General features: G+C 42.3%; 1 protein-coding gene and 1 long non-coding RNA gene across 2 annotated transcripts in view; one reads left to right on the forward strand and one right to left on the reverse strand.

The window, feature by feature from the left end:
• Positions 1-20,178, forward strand: part of LOC143265998 (uncharacterized) — a 105,541-nt gene that overhangs the window by 67,962 nt on the left and 17,401 nt on the right. Inside the window, exon 2 of the long non-coding RNA XR_013040889.1 lies at positions 10,224-10,343. This is a non-coding gene — a long non-coding RNA (uncharacterized LOC143265998). The remainder of the gene's footprint in view (positions 1-10,223; positions 10,344-20,178) is intronic.
• LOC143266086 (uncharacterized) lies at positions 10,371-12,686 on the reverse strand. The gene is made up of 2 exons (XM_076541678.1): positions 10,430-12,686; positions 10,371-10,374 (listed from the first exon to the last, which is right to left on the reverse strand). The coding sequence occupies exons 1-2, from the start codon at positions 12,676-12,678 to the stop codon at positions 10,371-10,373; spliced, it is 2,253 nt and encodes a 750-aa protein (XP_076397793.1). The 5' UTR covers positions 12,679-12,686.

Genomic DNA, 20,178 nt, shown 5'->3' on the forward strand with positions numbered 1-20,178 from the left:
AACCTAGTCCCCCATTCCTTTTGCCTACATAAATTAACCCGTTCTCTGCCGATTGCGGCAGGTGGAGGATCTCTTTGACGGCCCCCCGAAGGTCTCCGTCTAGAGTCCTCAGCAGCGTAACGGGTGCCGCCCCTAATGTAAGGCGATATATATAATGAGGGACTAGGTGGGTGGAGAGTAACTCTACCTTTTGGTGGGGTTTTAATGCCAGCCTCTTAACTCTTTTTATGGCATTATTGATCTCGGCGCGGAGGTCGCCGAGATCTATCCCAGTCCAGGGAGTAATATTTACTCCCAAATATCTAATACGTGTCTCCGCACTCGCAAACGGGACACGCTCTCCACCACTCAAAACCAACCCGGGGTCCTTAATGTAATAGGAACCTCTTGTTGGCACCACTTGGAAGGCTACACATTTGGGTGCCGAAATAGTCATACTCAGGGCGTTGAGATATGACTCTACTATTCTCAAGAGGTTCCTGGCCTGTGGTACGTCGCTCGCGACCAAATATAGGTCGTCGGCGAAGGCCAAACAGGATATTTCCTGTTCCTCATTTATTTTAAACCCGAGTTGGCTCTCCAACGCGAGGAGGAGCGGCTCCAGTACGATATTGAACAACAGGGGGGATAATGGATCCCCCTGTTTCACCCCGCGTTGGAGATGGACTGGGATAGTATTCCCACCATACTGGATATTTGTGTGCACATCTTCATAAGATCGGCACACGAGCCGTACCACGTGCTCATGTAGCCCTTTCTTGCGCAGTGCTGGCCCCAAGATGTCATGGGGCACTGTGTCGAATGCTTTTGACACATCGAGCTGCACTGCGACCAGGCCTCCTTGCTTTTTGCCCTGGGCAAGTATTTCTGATAAGATGTGCACATTATTATAGCACCCCCTCTCCGAAACAAAACACTTCTGACGAGGGGTTCCTCGCACCTTTAGTCTAAGCTTAGTGTCGATTATCCCCCAGTATAATCGACACAGCAAAGAACTAATTGTGAGGGGACGATAGTTTTCGCAAACTCTCTCGTTTTTCCCCTCCTTGAGTATTAAGATGGTGCGGTTTCGTCCCCAGGAAGTTGGCTGCATCCCGGTAACCATAAGCAGGTTATACAGCTTCCTGAGGGAATTCTCTGCTCCTCGGGACCAAATTTGATGTTTACGGATCCCGTCGAGGCCAGGAGCAGTGTCCGCTCTGGTGCGGGTGATCCGACCTCTAACATCATAGCTGGTGATAGGTGTTAAGAGGTCGCTGAGGGGGAGGTGTTCCTCCTGATCACCCAGACTAGGCAGACGTACGTCCGGCTTGGTTCCCCAGAGTTTTTCGTACGTCGCCTTAATATCCTCTAGTTGCAAGGGATGTTGTCCTTGCACACAATAGTCAACACCATTGCGGACATATTTCGCAAGGAGACCCGGATTTTTCTTGTAGAGGTCCTGGGTCCGGGCAAAGATAAACCGCCGGAAAGCTCTCTTGCCGGACCCCCGTTTGCGAGTCCTCCTCCGCCGCCCATCAGAGCTCGGCAAAGACGATACGAGCAGGTCATAGACCCTATCAATATCGTCCTGCGTAATGCAGGCTGGACTCTGGTAGGCGAATCGCAGGTGGGCCCTTATTTCAGTGAGAAATTCCTCCGGTCCCACGAAGTCTTCTAAATCCTCCATCGCGCTACTTAAGACTTCTTCTGCCCAGGTCTTATATTCATTATCGTCGGGACCGGGAGGAACCCCACGTCCTACCACCGGGACCTCCTCGGTGGAAGGAGAAGGAGGGCCCTGCGTCGCGTCAACCCATTCCTCATCACTGTCCGTGAGGTGTGGCTCCGCAGGGCTCTCCTCTTCGACCTGCTCCGGGCTAACAGGTCGGGCCGTGTGCTGAGTCCGTTGTCTTCTCAACACACGGCGGCCATCGGCTCTTTTGTCCCGGATTTGCTTAACCGTTTTCGTTGTTAGGACCCCCGCAATGGCCTTGGCGATATACTTTTCGTTCTTGAATCTTTCCTCAAGTTCCGCCAAGAGCCGCTCCTTTTCCTCCGTCCATGTTTTACCCCAACGGGGAGCGCGAGGAGCAAGGGGGTCCCTCGGGACCTCAGCTGCAAGACGTCTAGCTTCATTTCTTGCAGCTGGATGTCGATGCATCAGGTGCAGACTTAAACCCCGTGGGGTTGGATATCGCTTGTCGCAAAACTCGCACTGCAGGCCCTCCTCTGTAGGCGGCTGCCCTGAGCATTTCGGCCGATGGCAATCTGCGGCATGCTGTTTGCTGAATTCCTTCAAACATCTTGCACAACGAAAAATCAGAGAGCTCCGCCGGTGCGCCTCTTCATAGTGACGGAGCTCATCGGCATACCGCAGAAACATAATATTACCCCTTCCAGCCCTGGCGCAAATCGAGCAGTTACGGGTCTGGAAGGGGGTATCAACCGTAATCGTGTCCGGGTGCATCGCCGAGTTGTCATCACTGACCCCCGATCGAGGCCTCCTAGGCCTGAGGGAACGCGCGGGACCAGATGCGGTTCCCCCTATCCGAGGCATCCCCATGTCGTGTCGTGACCGGTTCAGCCTGGTGGCCGGGTGGTCAGCCCGACCACCTTCGCCCCAGCGGATCTTAGCAGGAGACCCGAAAGTCCCCTCCCGACTCTCGCCACGAGGAGGCTTCCGCTGTACCCTCCAGGCCAAAAAAACTTGAACCCTTCAGGCTTAAGGCTGGGGCAACACCTTAAACCTTGAGCGTTGTGCTCTCTTCTCCTCTCTACCATCTTAAACCGGTCCTTCATCTCGGCGAGGACGATGTATACGCGATTGTGTAATACGGGCGAATATCTATATCTACCTTCCAACGTATCATCATTTGGAAATACAATGCCCTGCAGTCTTGATCTAGCACCAGCATTCTGAGCATCTATAGGCTCAAATCCCAACATATTAGCATTAGGAACCAAAGCTCCCGGGATTAACTCTTGTTGAAGGGGAGCATAATTTTCTTCTCCCTCCAATGACGCTACTACTCTCGCTGATGTGACATAAGACGAGATATAACATTCATAAACATTGTGAGTCTGTGCCGTTAGCTCACCAAAGGTACCGCTCGTTATATTGACCCCATCCTTTTCAAAGGTGCCCCTAGGTACCGCAATCTCTGGCAAATTTAGTTTAATTTCCTTCCCGTCTTGCGTCACAGCATCCGTGATGTGAGATATATAATCAACAATAGACTGTGGCAATACCTGGTAATCGGGAAGTATTTCACGTACATCAGTACGATAATTTAGCACATTCTGTCCAGCTCTTCTAGCTGTTTCCAAAATTTCCAAATTTATATGCGTTGTCATAGCGTGTGTAAACATTAACAACGGTAATCTTTCATGCAAGCGGGGGTCAACAGCTCGCATCTTCTCATAAGTTTCATTAATTATGGGAATAGCACCAGAAAATTCAAAATTTTGACAATATACATCATTAACTGGTATTAAAGTAGAGTGCGGTCCTACATCATACAGGGGCTCATCCTTAGGAGCATCCTCAACCGTGCTAGGTTTTATTTCCTGCACTGGTTTTTCTACTTTAGCAGGCGCCGCCTTCTCCTTACAGGTTCGGCTGCGATTCGTTGGACGTCGATTAACTTTACGTCCCGGATCATATGGAGCGGGTTCGTAGCTCCAATCCTTTTCCTGCATTCTATCATTAAAACGATCGTACGCCCTCCGTGCGTCGCGGGCTGCACGGCGGTTACCGCCGGATTGGCCTCTGCCGCGTGGGTTGGCGTTTCCACGATAGTTATTCATTTTGTTCTTCTCAATACTGAGGAATAAAACATAACAAAAACGACTTAAACACCTTAAAACTGTGTCCAACGACACTCTTGCGAGGTATAACCCCCCTGTTCGGAAAGAAAAAGATAATATTTAATTAATTACTGCAAAGCAGTTAAATAAGTTAATTAATTTATATATTTGTTTTTATTTACTATTTCTTAATCTGTTCATTCTAGGTATATTTATTTCTTTTATTTCACTTCTCTTGTTTTCTATTTACTTCCTACTATTATTATTTTATTCCATCCAAATGCCTATAATATAGGATTGCGTATCACATGTAACATTTTAATGACTATATACAATCACACAACAACATACTATACATTGTGACGGATCGGTGGGGGAAAGCCCGAAGCGGGTTCCCTGGAGTGGGGGCAGTTAGGGAAAACGGCCCTCCACGCACCGACGCTCACACCCACGTCTGATTTCTTTAACGGGGCGCCAGTGCTAATGCACTCGTCCGTAGTAATCGCCCTTCCGGCTGCTCTGTCGGGAGCGGGAGTCAGAGGGGGTCAGAAAAAAAAAAAAAAAAATTAGTAAAGGACCCGCGAGTGTGTATCCAACAAGGAGAAATGCTTTTATTCGGGCCCCAAATAGGCCACGTAAGTAGAACAGAAAAATGAATTCGCGTGGGCCCCACGCGTTACAAGCAACGGTCGAGGAAAAGGGGTCGACTCGCCAGTTGCGAGGGAGGCTTTCGCGGCGCGGGGGCTCACGGTACGCGCGAGTACAAAGATAGAAAGGTACAAAGAAAACGCTGCGGTATTCGCCCGCGAAGGAACACGCCCTCTTAGGGGTCGTGGACAGTAAGGGGACGTTGGTCCTAAATACCAAAATACAGCGAGAGAAAAAAAACTAGATGAGAGGGGACGGTGTCGTGTAAACCGTCCGTGGCCTCTAGGGTCCTCGTCACTGGGGCCAGGGGTCCTATCGCCTTCGCCCACGCGCAAATAAATATCGAGAAAAAAAAATGGGTAAGGAGGCAACTCCTACCTTTTTGACGCAGGGGTATCCAAAATACTCCACCCTGGGGCGGCGGCGGCAAACAATCCACGCACACAAACACACAGTAGGAATACGCAAAACAGAAAAAAAAAAAAATGAACGGAACGCACTACAACAATAAAAGAAAACTCGACACGCAAAACAGACGGCAAAGAAAAGATTCGGAGCTTGTTCGGAAAAAAAAACGGTCTTTAGCCCTCGGCAGCTCGCTTGCTTCTCCGGAACCATCCTCTTCTTCCCCCGGTTCGCGGTATTCCCCCACCCCGAGGATTTCGGCGTCGAGGATGGGCCATTCCACGGTGGTGTCTGGTGGCCAGGTCCTGGGGCCCTCTCGAGGTGGCAGTTGAGGGTGGCTTGTCCCCCGGCGTTTCCCGGTGGTCGGCTGCCGGTCGCCCCCGCGGAGGATGACGGGGTGGCGCCGCGACCGGACAGCCGGTGTCCTCTTCGGTGGACCCATCGCGCGCCTCCGTCGCTCAGGGAGAGGTTCCTCCGCGACCGGGGACAACGGTGGCTCCTTCCTGGTGTTTGGGGGGGGGGGGGGGGGGGGGGGGAGAAGAGAAAAGCGTGGCGTCCGCAAAAAAAAATGGAAAATGGAAAAAAAGCACATGCACCCACTCACTCATTCATACCTTTTTTTTTTTTTTTTTGTTTAAGGAAGACAGAAATCCAGTAACGGACACCTGGGAAGATAGCCCAGGTAGTGTGAGACTCCCGCTTCCGGCGCCCCTAGAAGAGGGGCGGTTTCCACGGCCTACTCACTAAAACTGTCTCCCGCCCCCACCACAAGGGTGGAGGGTGGCGGCAACCCGCCAAGGCTTCCGTACCGTAAACGACATAGTCCCCTTGGTCTAGGCCATCGCTCGCAGTTGTGAAAGAAAGACTACCCCCCTCCCCCTCGCCCCCCACCCCTCGCGTATGTGTTCCATGTGTGGAGAATGGATGCTCTCAACCAAAGGGTTTTGGTCCTAGGGGCTGCGTCAAGATCTAGGGGCAAAATGCGCTGACCTCCAGCTGACCTTGTAACGCCCCCTCGGCACCGCCTCCCGGTGGGCTCGAACATACGGTAAAACCGCGACCTCCTCCACCATTTCCCACCTAAGTGTCGATCTGTAGTTTATTTTCTACTGCCTATCCCCTGCGTATTGCCTGTCGCTCATATTTCGTTTCCGTATTTCCGCCCCCGCCCCAGCCCCCCGCCCCCTCGGTCGTCGATTAATAGGTAGATATCTCCGCGCTTTACAATCTTTCCTTCCCTATGCCTAATTAACGCTATTCGTTTCTACTCTTGCCTCTGTTTGGCCCCCTCCCCCCCCGCGCTGTTTCTTTCCTGCTCCCCCTATTTGTTCATATGCGATTCCCTGTGTGCGTCATCAATACTAATACCGTCGCTGTTAGACCTAATGAAGTAATATAATGAATAAGTATGTAAATAACAGTAGATAGATAAATCTGTAACAAGTGACACGTAAAATGTACATATAGAGTATAAATATATAGTATGAGATAATATATGTGTAACGTATTCTAATATTCCTCTCATCCCCGCCCCCTGCGCAAATTCGTTGATATTTGCTCGCATGATTGCGTTTCCGCCCCGCGCCTAATTTCGACTTCCGCTTCTCGCTTAGGACTCCGCTTATCTCTTTTTCCCCTTTTCGCTGCCCGCTTTTCCCCTTTTGTTCCTACTTCGCCCCAGTCTTTCTCCACAACGCTACATGAGCCCATTGCTCTCGGTATTTATTTCTTTTCTCTCTTTCAGCACTTTCCCTCGGTTCTCAATTCGTCCCCTAATGGTGCTGTGACCAGGCTGACGTTCAAGTTCCTCGTTCCAGTACTTTCCGATTAAAAAGTTTGCCAAGCCTTCGGGTCGTTCATAGCGTTGCCCGCCATTGTTGCTGCTTTCATTTGTTGCCGCCGTTTAGGCGCCAGCCAAATTTCCTTATGTCTCCTCCTTCTTCTCTCCCGCCGATCCCCTCGGTCCCCATTGTCGCCCCCTAATGGTGCCATGACCAGGCTGACGACTGGGTTCCTTGCTGAATTAACAGTTGATCAGAAGGGTGTTTGGTACAATTTGGCCTCTCTCCCTCCTCTCCCCCGCTCAGTCGGTCCCCCTTTTGTGCCCCCTAATGGTGCTATGACCAGGCTGACACCGGTTTCCTCTGCAAGTTTGAGTCGTTCGACCGACCGTGTCTTGTTTTCTCCTTCTTCTCTCCCGCCGATCCCACTCGGTCCCCATTGTCGCCCCCTAATGGTGCCATGACCAGGCTGACGACTGGGTCCCTAGTTGAATCAACAGTTGATCAGAAGGGTGCTTTGCTCAACTGACCTCTCTCCCTCCTCTCCCCCGCTCAGTCGGTCCCCGTTTTGTGCCCCCTAATGGTGCTATGACCAGGCTGACACCGGTTTCCTCCCTTGCGGGTTTGAGTCGTTTGATCGGTCGTGTCTATTTTGTTTCGCCGCTTCTTCTACTCCTGCTTTTCCTCTTCTCCCTCTCGCTGTCCTCTTGCTTCTTCCCCTCTTCTCGCCGTTTGAAAAGCGCGCCGTGCCTCCGCCGTCTTGCTTGTTGCTGCATCCTTTTGCTTCACCCTCTGGGGCCGCTCTCCAAGTGTTTGCAGCGTTCCTTCCCTCGCCATGCTGGATATTCTGGATATTCTTAATGCGGCCCCTTTTCTCCACCATCGTTGTGTCTTCGAAGTTTCCAGAGTGCTGGGGCGTTTTCCACAGTTCTTCCAACACTTTTCCGTCATTTTCCCGCTTTGCACTGTTCCTCTGCACTCGCGCACGTGGTCACATATACTCCCCTGTACCCGCAACACTCCTAGCACTTCACTGCACTCTCACAACACTTTCCTAACACTACACCGAGTTAGTTGCCTATCTGTTAATTATTTATTATTTATTATTTATTAATTTATTAACCTACTAATCACTTCACTATTTATAATAATTTATTCGTTAATTATGAACTGATTAATATTATTATTATTATTATTATTATTATTATTAATCTCATTCACTTCACTTCATTTATTTATTAATTAATTAATCAATTTATTTCTTCCTTCCTTCACTTCGTTCCGTGTCGTCTCGCCTCTTCCTCTTTTCCTCCTCCCTGTCTTCTTGCTTCAGCCAATCCGCTTACCATTTGAAAAACGCGCCATGTCTCCGCCATCTTGCTTGTTGCCGCGTGCCTCCGCTTCGCCCATAGGCTTCGTCCCTGAAGGCAGCTCTCCAAGCGCTTGCGGCGATCCTTCCTCCGCCATCTTACTTGTTGCCGCGTGCCTTCGCTTCGCCTTTAGGCTTCGTCCTTAAGGGCCGCTCTGCAGCGACCCTTCCCCGGCCATGCTGGATGTTTGCGAACCGGCCTTTACGCTCTACGCTTTCCCTCGCGCGGAGATGCCCACGTGTTCGTACGATATATCGAAGCATGCTTGACCGACGCCATTATTTATTTACTATCAAGAAAATACAAAAATAGCCAAAACTAATCACCGCGTGCATTCAGTATGCCTCATTCGCCCTTTCCCGCACTCTAAATCCCTAATGACATTTGCATTATAATTAATTAATCTAATTTCTACGACTTTCTCTCGCAACTTCTACATGTCGCACGACCACGTGTTCACGCAAGTCCTTCTTTGAGGGCAGCTTTCACCCTTAAATTGCACTATTTCACTCGCGATATATAAAAATAATCGTATTTAAGTCGCGCACATATTTATTTTATTCCGCGGTCGGTCCGAACACTCGTTTCCTCGCTTTCGATTACTCATGGGTTTGCACCCCATGCTTTTCCTCGCGTCGCGTGGAGGTCACCATTACCGAAATTTCGTTTTTTATTTATAACTTCACTATTCCACTTCCGATTTTCACAAAATTTCACCGCCCACTTCCCCCACGGTCTCCCCTCACTTCACAACATTATTTATCACACTTAAACCACTTTTTCCCACCAAAAATTGTAATTTATCGCGGAGCGACCCCCGAACACGTGCGCTCGCCACGACAGCCAACGCGCCCCCTCACTCATTCATACCTGCCCCAGCGGCGAGGGGGTCCGCTTGGGCGGAGGAGTGGGGCCGGCAATTCGGGAGGATCCTCGTAACGAGGCATAACCAAAAAAAAAGAAGGTAATCAACCAAATGAAAATATGCCTCGTTACAACATAGAGGCTATTATATTTAACACATTGTTGTATTAAGGTAGAAGTAAGTCATTTTAATATATAATTATTCTTTTAAATTCTCACGCCGCATAATCAATAAATTGATTGGCGATTTCTATAGATGATCGTAGAATTGATAACGCTATTTTTTGTATTTCATATTTTTTAAAGCCCAACATCAAAAGTGCGTTTTTGGTAGCCGCTGGTACCGCCCCACTGCTACCAAAGACGATCGGCACAACTTCCGCGCTGTTTGTTTTAAACTTATTTTTAAAATATTCTAGGCATGTCTCATATTTTTTAATTTTCTCCCTTCTTGCTTCGTGGAGGTAATTCCTGTTCTCACATCTGACGGTCACGTCTAATATGAATGCCTTCTGTTCTTTATTAACAGCTATATCTGGCTTGAACAGGTTACCTCTCACGTTAACCGTGGGTTCTACACAAGTTGGATGTTTTTTTGCCAATTTTTCTGCTATGATGTTTTTAATGTGGTCGTGTCTACTTATTCTTTGAGGCTTGGTATGAATACATAATCCTAGAATATGCCCAAGAGTTTCTAGTTGTGTATGGCATCTTCTGCATGAGACATCAGCAATTCTCTCCGACTTTGCCAAAACGACTTTAGTGCCAACTGTGTTTGTCCGCAGGCGCAGCGCATCAATATATTTTCCGGCTTTCAGTATAGTCGGATATCGTAACCAATGATTTCCAATGGTATTATTCCGGAAATCATTGACTCCTTGGCCTTGCGATTTTAACATGGACCACTCTTTGCATGCTTCGTTTTTAAGTTTGATTTTAGCGTCTTCGATATCTTTTAACTCAGCAGGCCAATTAATTTGTAAGGAGCTCGCGATTTTTTTTAGTTGTTCTTGTTTTTTATCAGTTTTTAAAATAGATTTTAGCGCGCCGTCTTCAGAGTTTAAAATATTTATGCTGCTTTTAAGTACTCCTAATTTTATAATATTCTCTAATTTAGGTATTCCTAGACCACCATTTCTTTTTGGTGTATATATGAAAGAGCTAGCCGTAGATGGCACTAGGTGGAGAATCTGTTTAATTTGTTGACGGATTTCACTGTCTAATAATTTTAATACGCTATCACTTGGCGGATTTATTAACAGACCATATATGAATCTTGGTAAGATATATTTAATAATTAACTCTATTTTTTGTGGCGGTTTTAGGGCTAATTTTCGAACGCGTTTAATTATTTTAATAATTTCAGGGACTACGATTCCGTGTTCCAAGCCTTTCCACGGACTGAAGGAAGCGCCCAAATATTTAAAAGCTTCACCGGGCGTAGAATAGGGTACATGGTCCCGTCCTATTCTAATTCTTGGATCTTGTAAGTACCATGTATCCTTTTTACTAACTATCTGAAATACAAGACATGTATCTATCGAAAGAGACATACCGAGGGTTTCCAGGTACTCAACCACCTTATTTATTTGTGTTTGTGCTTCTTTACGGTCTTGAGATATAATTCCAATATCGTCCACAAACGCTAGAGTTGCGACTTTTTCATTTTCAGAGACCGAAATACCTTGGCTGCTATTCTCGATGTATTCTAGCAGGGCCTCTATGCTTAGATTAAATAAAAGTGGCGATAACGGGTCACCCTGTTTGACCCCTCGTTCCAGCTTAATTAGAATCTTGTTATTTTTGTCATTAGTCTTAATCTCTGTGGTGCAGTTCGTGTACATATCTTTTACAAGCTCACAAATCTTTTCGGAAACTCCCCTCCTTTTAAGACCACTAATAATGATGGCATGGGGCACGGTATCAAAGGCCTTAGAAATATCCAAGATTTGAAATACGCCACCATTAAGCATTTTTGCTTTCGTTATAAGCTCATTAAGTAGTAAAATATTAAATCTACAACCACTTTCTTCCGAGAAACCCTTTTGTCGTTGAAATTGTTTTATATTCAATCTTAATCTATAATCTAACAAACTCGAAAATATTCTATTCAAAATTGAACCTATAGTTATGGGCCGCCAGTTTTTAATATCTTTTAAATTCTTACCCATTTTCGGAATAAGAGTAGTCCTATTAATTTTCCATTTCTCAAGTATATAATTTATTGTTAATAGTATATTGAATAGCTTACTGAGAATGTTTGGCATGCCTGGTACGAGTAAGTGCCTCTTTAATATTCCATCGGGGCCTGCTGCTGTTTTATTTTTTAGTTTATTAATTTTATTAGTTATTTCCGTTGAAGTTATTGGTATTAAAATTCTTTCAATTGGTATCTCATCGTCACACCTAATAAATTGTTTATTATTATTATCAAGGGGGCCCTTTACACCCCATAATTTATTATATAGGTCACTAATTTCTTTAGTTTCCGGAAGAGGTTGATTTTCTATCAAATTAGATAACTGGTCATTTACTACGATATCAGCCAGTTTCGTTGGACAGTTCTTATACAAATCTTGACATCTAGCGTAATTTAGGGTTTTCCTTTTATTACTTGTATTCTTATACTTGTAATTGTTATTATTATTATTTTTATTTTCATTGTTATTAATATTTCTACATACATTTCTTCTTTTCTTATTGTTCTTATTTCTTTTTCTGTTCGATGTGTTGTTAAATGTCTTATTATAGCGTTTTCGTTCGTTGGTATTAATATGTTCTTCTTGTATTTCTTCATTATTTTCGTTTGCTAACATGTACGGGATTAATTTATTCGCTAGAAATTCGTTTATACCGTTTTTTAATTGTTCAACGTCCTTATCACTGCAATACTGTTTCCAGTACAATTCTAGGTTATTTAGTACCTCCACTGCACCAGGAGGGACCTCGGCCCTCTCGTTTATACTATTTGTTAAGTTTATTAATCCTAAATCTACTTCGTTATTATGATCTAAATTTAAATCTAAATTATTCAAGTTATCGTCTATATAATTAATTTCAGTACTATTTACATCCCTATTATCTACTAATAAGACATTTTCTATATTTACATTTTCATCTTCCGCTTCTTCATTTAACCTAGCCGTCGCCTCCTTTTTCATGATTTCTATTCTCTTATCACTAATTTGTTTTAATGTTTTGTCCGGGAAGAATTTGCGTATTTCAACATTCGGAAATCTATTATCTTTGAATCTCTCATTTAAGACTTTTAATCCTTCCTCTTCCTCTATACTCCAGACCTTCCTTCTAGCTCCTTTTCTTCCCTCGTTATAAAATTGTGCTGCTCTTTTGTCATTCCTAACGTCTGGATGAGCATGTCTTTCGTGCATAGAGAGGCCGATTTTTGTTTCAAACGATCTACTACATGCCTGACATATAAATTGATTCTGCTCCTGAGTATCACTATCAGGTGCCATAGGCCCCTTACATTTTGAGTAGTGACATCTCCATCCATGGAGCTTGTCAAACGTTCTCTTACAACTACTGCATGTATAGATTATATCGTCAGTAATGTGATATTCCCTAATGTGTTTGGCTAGGTCTTTAATACACATTATTTGTATTAAGCGGCCTATTTTAAAGTACGCTGGGCATTTAGTACTAGCGTCCTCTAGCGGAAGGTAGAAGTTCATTATACCGTTATCCATGTTACATGCCGTGTCGTCATCAATAGTCCCCTGGTAAACGGATAAATCCGTCACAGAGCAACCGGGACCGGGGTGCTCTGCGTCCGAGGCCGCGTCTTCGTCAACTTGTTCCATAATCAATTCATTAAGTAGGGTTTTTGTGCGTGCGTGCGTGCGTGCGTGCGTGCGTGCGTGCGTGCGTGCGTGTGTGTGTGTGTGTTCGCTGGCTACTAGAACTACCCAACGATACAGGAAAAGGGTGAACAGTATAATTTCAACAGGGTAGCAAATCAATTGATTCTAATATAAAATCGTAATTGCTGAACTGCCACCCAAAAGACACGGGCTTCAGAGACCAAGCCGCTCAAATGGGGAGCCTGCGTTAGCTAGCTACGAAACGACCCAGAGCGAGCTCCGAGAATCTGATGGCGCGTTAGCAATCCGATGTAAAATCAAATATGAGTAGCTGAGAGCTATCCTTTCGATATCTTAGCCTTTCTTGGCGCCAAGTATAGCACTCTCCTAGCGGAGTTTCAGATACGAGACCGTTTGAATGGGGAGCCTGCGTTAGCTAGCCACTAGAACGACCCACGACCAAGTATCCAAATGCCGTATACCCGCTTTACCAGTCAAGTATTAAGAATCGTTGCGGCTCTTCACAGCGAAAACTGTTCCGGTTATACTTATCTGTAGACTTCTAGCTGGCTCGACTTCGAAAACTGTTCTGCGATTTTGGCGAGCTCCGCTCGGCCTTTTATACTCGCCAGCCTGGCGAATTCTCGGAAAACCTCCATAACGTCGAAATATATAATTGTCGTATAAATTCGTAATTAGACATTAATTGTACAAACGAATGGTTTAATTACATTGTTAATATCGCATTCTACATTATCGTTTACATTTCTGATATAAAAATAGTAATTTAATAGTGTTTTAATGAAATTGCATTTTCTATCTCTTTCTATACGCTGTGCACGACTTCTATACAAATCGGAGCTAAATGTATAAGCATACGATGCTTCTAGAACATTCCGTTGAATAATATTACAATTTACAATATATACTGCAATAAACTAACATCTGACTCTATTTCCGGATAACATAATATTAGTACGCTTGATATATATTGACTGATTTGTTTAGCTAATAGTTTTTAATAACTAATAATATCGCAATTGTAAAATGTATTTCTATCCTTCTCTAAGACTACGCGAGAATTCCAGGAAATTCGGGGCGAGCTTCGCGGCACGTAAACACATAGCATTGCGGAATTTTCCTTATAGAATTATACATTTATTACCGACAGTTTACTGAATTCTTATGATACTCGATTTGTCTAATGTCGCGGTCGGTAAGGGAGAAGTACAGTCGATAATTGAAGAAATGACACTGCAATAAAAGTTTAAAAATTCTTCAAGGATGTTACACATGTATCGATGACTACCTTTGTATGAATACCTTTGTTGTACGAAACTATACGTCCCACTCGTTCCAGGGCGCAATTATTATAAGGACGTATTTACATGCCCTACCCGTACACGCTATAGTTTACGTTTGACGTATTTATACGTCCCGCCCGGTTAACAGGTTATTAATATGAATATTTATATGATAATTTATAATAATTTATTCTCAATGTATATTTGGCATCTCTTTCTAAATAACATGCGCGCCATCGATCGGTGATATAATTTAACAAAGTTGCACGCGTGATCTACCCTTGACTATTACCGCGCGAATTTTTATGGTGCAGTCGGTAACTCGCGGTCGATAATAAAAATGAAAATATATACATGTTAGAATTTCTTTATTTATCTACACGGTTTGTTGAGGTTCCCGGGGCCATTGTATTTTCATTTTCATTTGAATGTCAACAAAGAAATCAAATACCTTGTCATTAATTTGAAACTGACTAGAAACTACAGTTTCTAAGTATTGTTAAACGAGTACCAAACAAACGGGTCACATTTATATCACTTTAGTCATTCAGTCGTATGTGAAAGCTTCTCGTATTGCTTTGAGACCAGTGGTACAAACAACCGATCATAATAGCGAAGCGCGCGACTCGCCTATCTAAAACACAGATACACCGCCTCAGGGAAATGCAGATAAACGTTATAATTTATTGTAACGTCAATTTTCGAGGCTTTATTCTTCTGAAGGGCTCATTTTAAAGGGAAAGTTTCAAAGAATATAACCATATTTTTTCTAAATTTAAACTCTTTACAGTCCTCATTGAAAAAACGCATAAAAAGAAATTGTTTAAATTTTTCTGTATTTTATAACAATTTGACGAAGTCAACAAAAATATTTTAAAATAGCCCAATTCAGAAATGTAGCCTATTCAAAATAGATTGGGTCACTAATTAACCTAACTTTAGAAAAGCAATTCGTATCTATAAAAGCATGAACCGTTTTCATATGAAAATTTCATGAAGAATCGAAAGAATTTTAAATGTGGTAAATAATTTTATTGAAGTAAGTGAAAATTCTTTTAAAAACAAGTCTTTCGAAAGTCTAAATGTCTCAAAAAGAGGAGACCAATTTTACGAGTTTTATCAAATTTTGGACTTTTTGGTCGTGATTGTAATGGAAGTTGAAGTTACAATTACTTTTCGTAATGTCTGACGTGTACTAAAAAGCACACACTACAATTAAATACACAAAATAAAAAGGAACCTTCTACGACCTGCGAAAAATGTTTGCGATAGATCAAGCTCGATAAAAGAGCAGTATCAGTGATTACTTACAAGGAGTATCACTCAAACTGATACTGTTAAGTCCGAAGAGTACGAAACGTGGAAAGAATTGTCCATTATTCTCGATGCGGAAAACTTAGAGTGTAATGGTGTAATACGTGTAGTCTTTCCACGTTTCGTACTCTTCGGACTTACCGTTAGGACCGTAGACCCTCGGCTATCGGTTTCGGCAGGCAAAGTCAAACCTGTGACACTTACCGCAACAATAAGACCGTTTTTATGACTTACTATTCAAATCGTGACGTTTCTGCTGAAAATCAGTAAATTTCTAAGCGTTATATCTCGAAAACTAATAAAAATCGGGTAAGTACACAAAACCTTTATGAATTCGTATTAAAAAGCACTATCGCCTGATCAAAAAAAAAAATATATGGTTCCATTTAAAAAACGAAACTTCACCATCATATCTTTTACATTAATAACATTAAACAAATTTTGTTTACGCCAAAACATAGAGCCCTTTTTATCCTGCAATTTCCATATAAACACTTTTTTCGTGACATCAATAGTTCGAGAGATATCACGCTGTCACACTTAGGCGCGGACACTCTGTATATTTCATACCTTACGTTCAGTGCATGATTGATTTCTAAACGTAATATTCCAGCAATTGTATTATACTACATTCTTTATACTAATTTATTTCAAAACAGAACTGAAGGTCCATAGGTGTCTCTATAAAGCATGGGCCCCGAGACAGATATCCATTTGTCCCTCATCAGGAGTGCGTACTGATGATAGTAGTATTCGATGTACTTAAGATCTAAAAGCGTGGATCGTACTAGTATGATATGTAATACCTTCATAATTAATTTAGATTACATGTAACTGTGAGCTCTTATAGGAAAGAACGAAGGAAATACTACGTTCGCCTATTAGAGTAAAGGAGAGTAGAAAGCCTAGCTTTCGGACGTCTTGGTCAGGCACGGGAAAGTACGGGAGCTCTAACCCGGTCGTTCTGGGATGTAGAGAACGGGTAAATTCCGTCGCTAGACGCCTGCCAGGGAATGGACGGTGGATCTACTAGACGCTTAAGGAAGTCCAGAGAGAATCTCCTGCTCTCTTCTTCTGGGATGGAAAAAGCGGCTGGATTTTATCTCCAGGCTGGTCATCATCCAGGGAGAGCGAATGTGAGAATGCTCTTTCGTCGAGTTAAAGTTACAGGAGAAAATGACTGAAGTTTGCCGCCGTTCGCCTAATAGTTCATAGAACGTAGGAGGTTTTGTTGCCGGTTGCCTACTGATGAGCACAATACGGGGACCTATGAATAAGGAAAGCTCTTATCGAGTATAGTAAGTAAAGGAAAAGAATTATACGAATACAAGAAATGCACGGAATCGTATATAATAATACAAATCGTGTAACACAATAAACTACCTCGTCAAAACGTGCAGTATGTAAAAATGCCATTAAGCAATTGAACGATGGACAGCGATCTCTACACGCATACACGTATTAACAACATTATACCAACACTTTTCCTTAAGAGTGTATTTATTGGATCGCATTTTCCGTAATGCTTTCCTTGAAGTCCTAAGAACTTTATTGATGTTTTGGACTCTGCAGACTTTTTGTAAACTTTTCTCTTGTAGCTCCTTACTCTTCATTAGATCTCGAACGAAGTGATGCCTCACGTTGATGTGTTTCGACCTTCTGTGAAACATAGGGTTTTCCGCCAACTATAAGGTTCCCATGTTGTTACTACATACAACGATATCAGCCAGATCTGCCAGTTCAGGTCCCATGAACAATCGCTGTAAAGAGATCGCCTTCTTCGCAACATCCGTGAGCGTCATACATATATTCTACTTCGATTGATGAAAGGGCGACCGTTCGCTGTTTTCTGGACTTCCGGCTCAAGGTTCCACCGGATATCGTGGATCAGTGATGAGATATTGGACGGGTTTTTTCGCGCATGCGCGGCAATTTTAGTCTCAGTAAAGTACAAGTTTCAATAAAATAGAGTACCTTAATCACCCCTTATTATTTGTCAACAATTTTTATAATTTGGTTGTGAAATATGAATGTATAGGTTGGATAAGATTACATTATATACATATTTTCATATTTGAGGAGCAGATGGAAGGGAAGGGTACTAAAATAACTGTAAGCAAAATATATAATAAAGCCATCTAGTGGCGCCATTAAATACATACACTGCGTACGCTCTTGCATTTCTCGCGCATGCGCGCAAAACCCCGTCCAATATCTCAGCACTGTCGTGGATGCATACCCCGTATAAGGCAATTACTACAATCGAACAGCAGAAAGAAATCCGTACATTAAGGAGTGTCTAGCTACAGCCATCTTGCTTGTTTATATCAGCGTTTCTCTCACTCCTGCACCTTCGAAAATTCGATTTTATTCAGTATAGAGTATTTATTACCGTTTAAGGGGGGAAATACCTTTAGAATCTTAAAAAATTGAAAAATTTTTTTTTCCATAAAATGTTAGTGCAACATCTTAAAAATATGGTCTTCAAATTTTAAACCGAAATACCGAACCCTTTTGAAGTTATGGCCGATTAGCGCCGCGAGTATTCACGCGTTCAGTGCGGAGGACTGAAACTTTAAACGCGTTTTTCTCAAAACTACATTTTTACAATTGGTGTGGCTGATAACTCAAAAACTAGTTTATCAATCGCGCTCAAATTTTTTGCACATATCCATGACAATAGTATCTAACATATGAACCTCAATGTATGAAATAAATTGAACATTAAAATCCTTTTTATTGCAAAATAGTGCAAAAATTTTCAAAAAAATTCAAAGTTTTTCTGTAAAAGCGCGCCATTTCTTTAATTTTACACATTTTGCACATTTTGCACATTTCTGAGGTTCATCTAGTAACTGTAAATGTTAGTTTTCGAAACATTGTCTGCAAACTTGTTTTAGATCAATGGATCTAAGGCTAGAACCCACACCGATTCACGAGACGCGCCAAACACTTACAGGAAGGACTGTTATAATTTCGCCATTTTTAAATGTATTTAAAAACAAAAAATATTGTGTAATAGGCAATAGTTATAATAAATTATACCTGAAATTTCAAAAACGCAAAACAAAGATATTCTATACAAAAAAATTCACAAAAATCAGCCTATTTTCATCGGTCTAAAGGTATTTCCCCCCTTAAAGCGACCAGAGCACCCTGTAGTGAAGTTCACTGATGGATGCTGTACTCGTAAAAACTTTATTTTCGCAATATTCGAGCGTCAAAGTCGAATCTATGAAAATCAACTCGTCTCTCTCACACCAATGCGATGTGCGAAGCAGACAAGGCGATTTAGATAGTAATAAATACTCTATACCAAATAAAGTCGAATTTTCGAAGGTACAGGAATGAGAGAGACGCTGATGTAAACAAGCAAGATGGCCGCAGCTAGGGAGAGACACTCTCCTTAGAGATATAAATCGGAAAAGAAGATTGACTTTCGCCAAAGACTTTGTTGAAAACCCTCAAAATTGGTGGTAGGATGTTATACATATTCGCTGATGAGAGTGAATATTGTATTTTTGGGTTGAGTAAGAAAACTATAATTTGGCAAAGAATAAATGAAGCTTTAAAGTCAAAAAATTTAATCTACTTTAAAACACAGAGCAAGTTTGTGAATTGGTGTTCATTAACGATATTTTAGGTAAGAATAGATGTTTGGACCTCTGAAAAGAAATGAACTAAAAAGTACAGATAATAGAGGAATTTAAAGTACCTTCAAATTTCATTGGAAGAATGATCTAAAGTATAGAGCTCGAATAGTACACAAAAATTTGTTACATAATTGTCCAAAAGTTTTACATTCACTAATTATATCATTACTTAGGGATAAATTAGGCAATTAGGATAAATTTAAAAAATGCCAATAAATTTGAAAGTTGTATTTCAAACGGAACTGGAAAAACAATGGCATTCTGTTTCTTCAGAATATTTTTCGCAAAATGTCGGAACATTAACGTGACATGAAAATGTGATAACCTGTTGTTTAAAATGTATTACACCTCAAAAATATATTACTTCTTGTAAACAATGATTGAATTGAAGAAAACAATGATATATCATATGGATAAAATTATTCACGGAATTTGGTTCATTTTAAGAAAGTTTGATTCTTTGACAAGAAGTCATATCTGGCGCGATTTTGGCTTTAAATTTGTATACGCTATGAGTATAACTTATAATTAATTTAAAAATGTCACCGCAAATTACACTGTATAACAGCCAACTGATTTCGTAACGGCTACTATGAAATTCTTATAGATTTTTGCGAGCTGAATACGAATCTGAAATCAGTTTTTCTCTAGGACGTACAATTTTTGAGAAAATTAACGTTAAAAAAAATTGCAAATTTTCAACTTTGGAAATTTTTTGTGCTTTTACCGCAGCAGCTATTCAGTGGCTTTTTACACGAGAAGAATCTGTGAATTTTCCTGAATAAAACTATATGAATTGTTATTACATTGTAAATATTTAAATATGTTTAAATGATGATCAAAGTAAGAAAGACACCAAAAACGCACCAATTTTTCCTGATATTTTTCAATTTATTTAAAAAACTATGGGTCTAGGCGAAAATCTAACCATCCCACATGATAGAGTAGACACTTCTGCAGAAGAAAGCATCAAGCGAAGTTACAAAATCACTTTTGCTTTCCTTTTATAAAAAAAATAGTTCAGCAAAACACGCGTCGCTATCAGTGGTACTCGATGTTGGCGCGGCGCGGCAGTCGCCCTGCCTATTGTCTTGGAGTAACGAAATAGTTATTTCGCGACTGCTGCGCCGCGCCAACATCGAGTACCACTGACAGCGGCGCGTGTTTTGCTAAACTATTTTTTTTATAAAAGGAAAGCAAAAGTGATTTTGTAACTTCGCTTGATGCTT

The sequence above is a fragment of the Megachile rotundata genome, chromosome 16 (genome assembly GCF_050947335.1).
Source record: "Megachile rotundata isolate GNS110a chromosome 16, iyMegRotu1, whole genome shotgun sequence".
In the NCBI taxonomy this organism is placed as follows: Eukaryota; Metazoa; Arthropoda; class Insecta; order Hymenoptera; family Megachilidae; genus Megachile; species Megachile rotundata.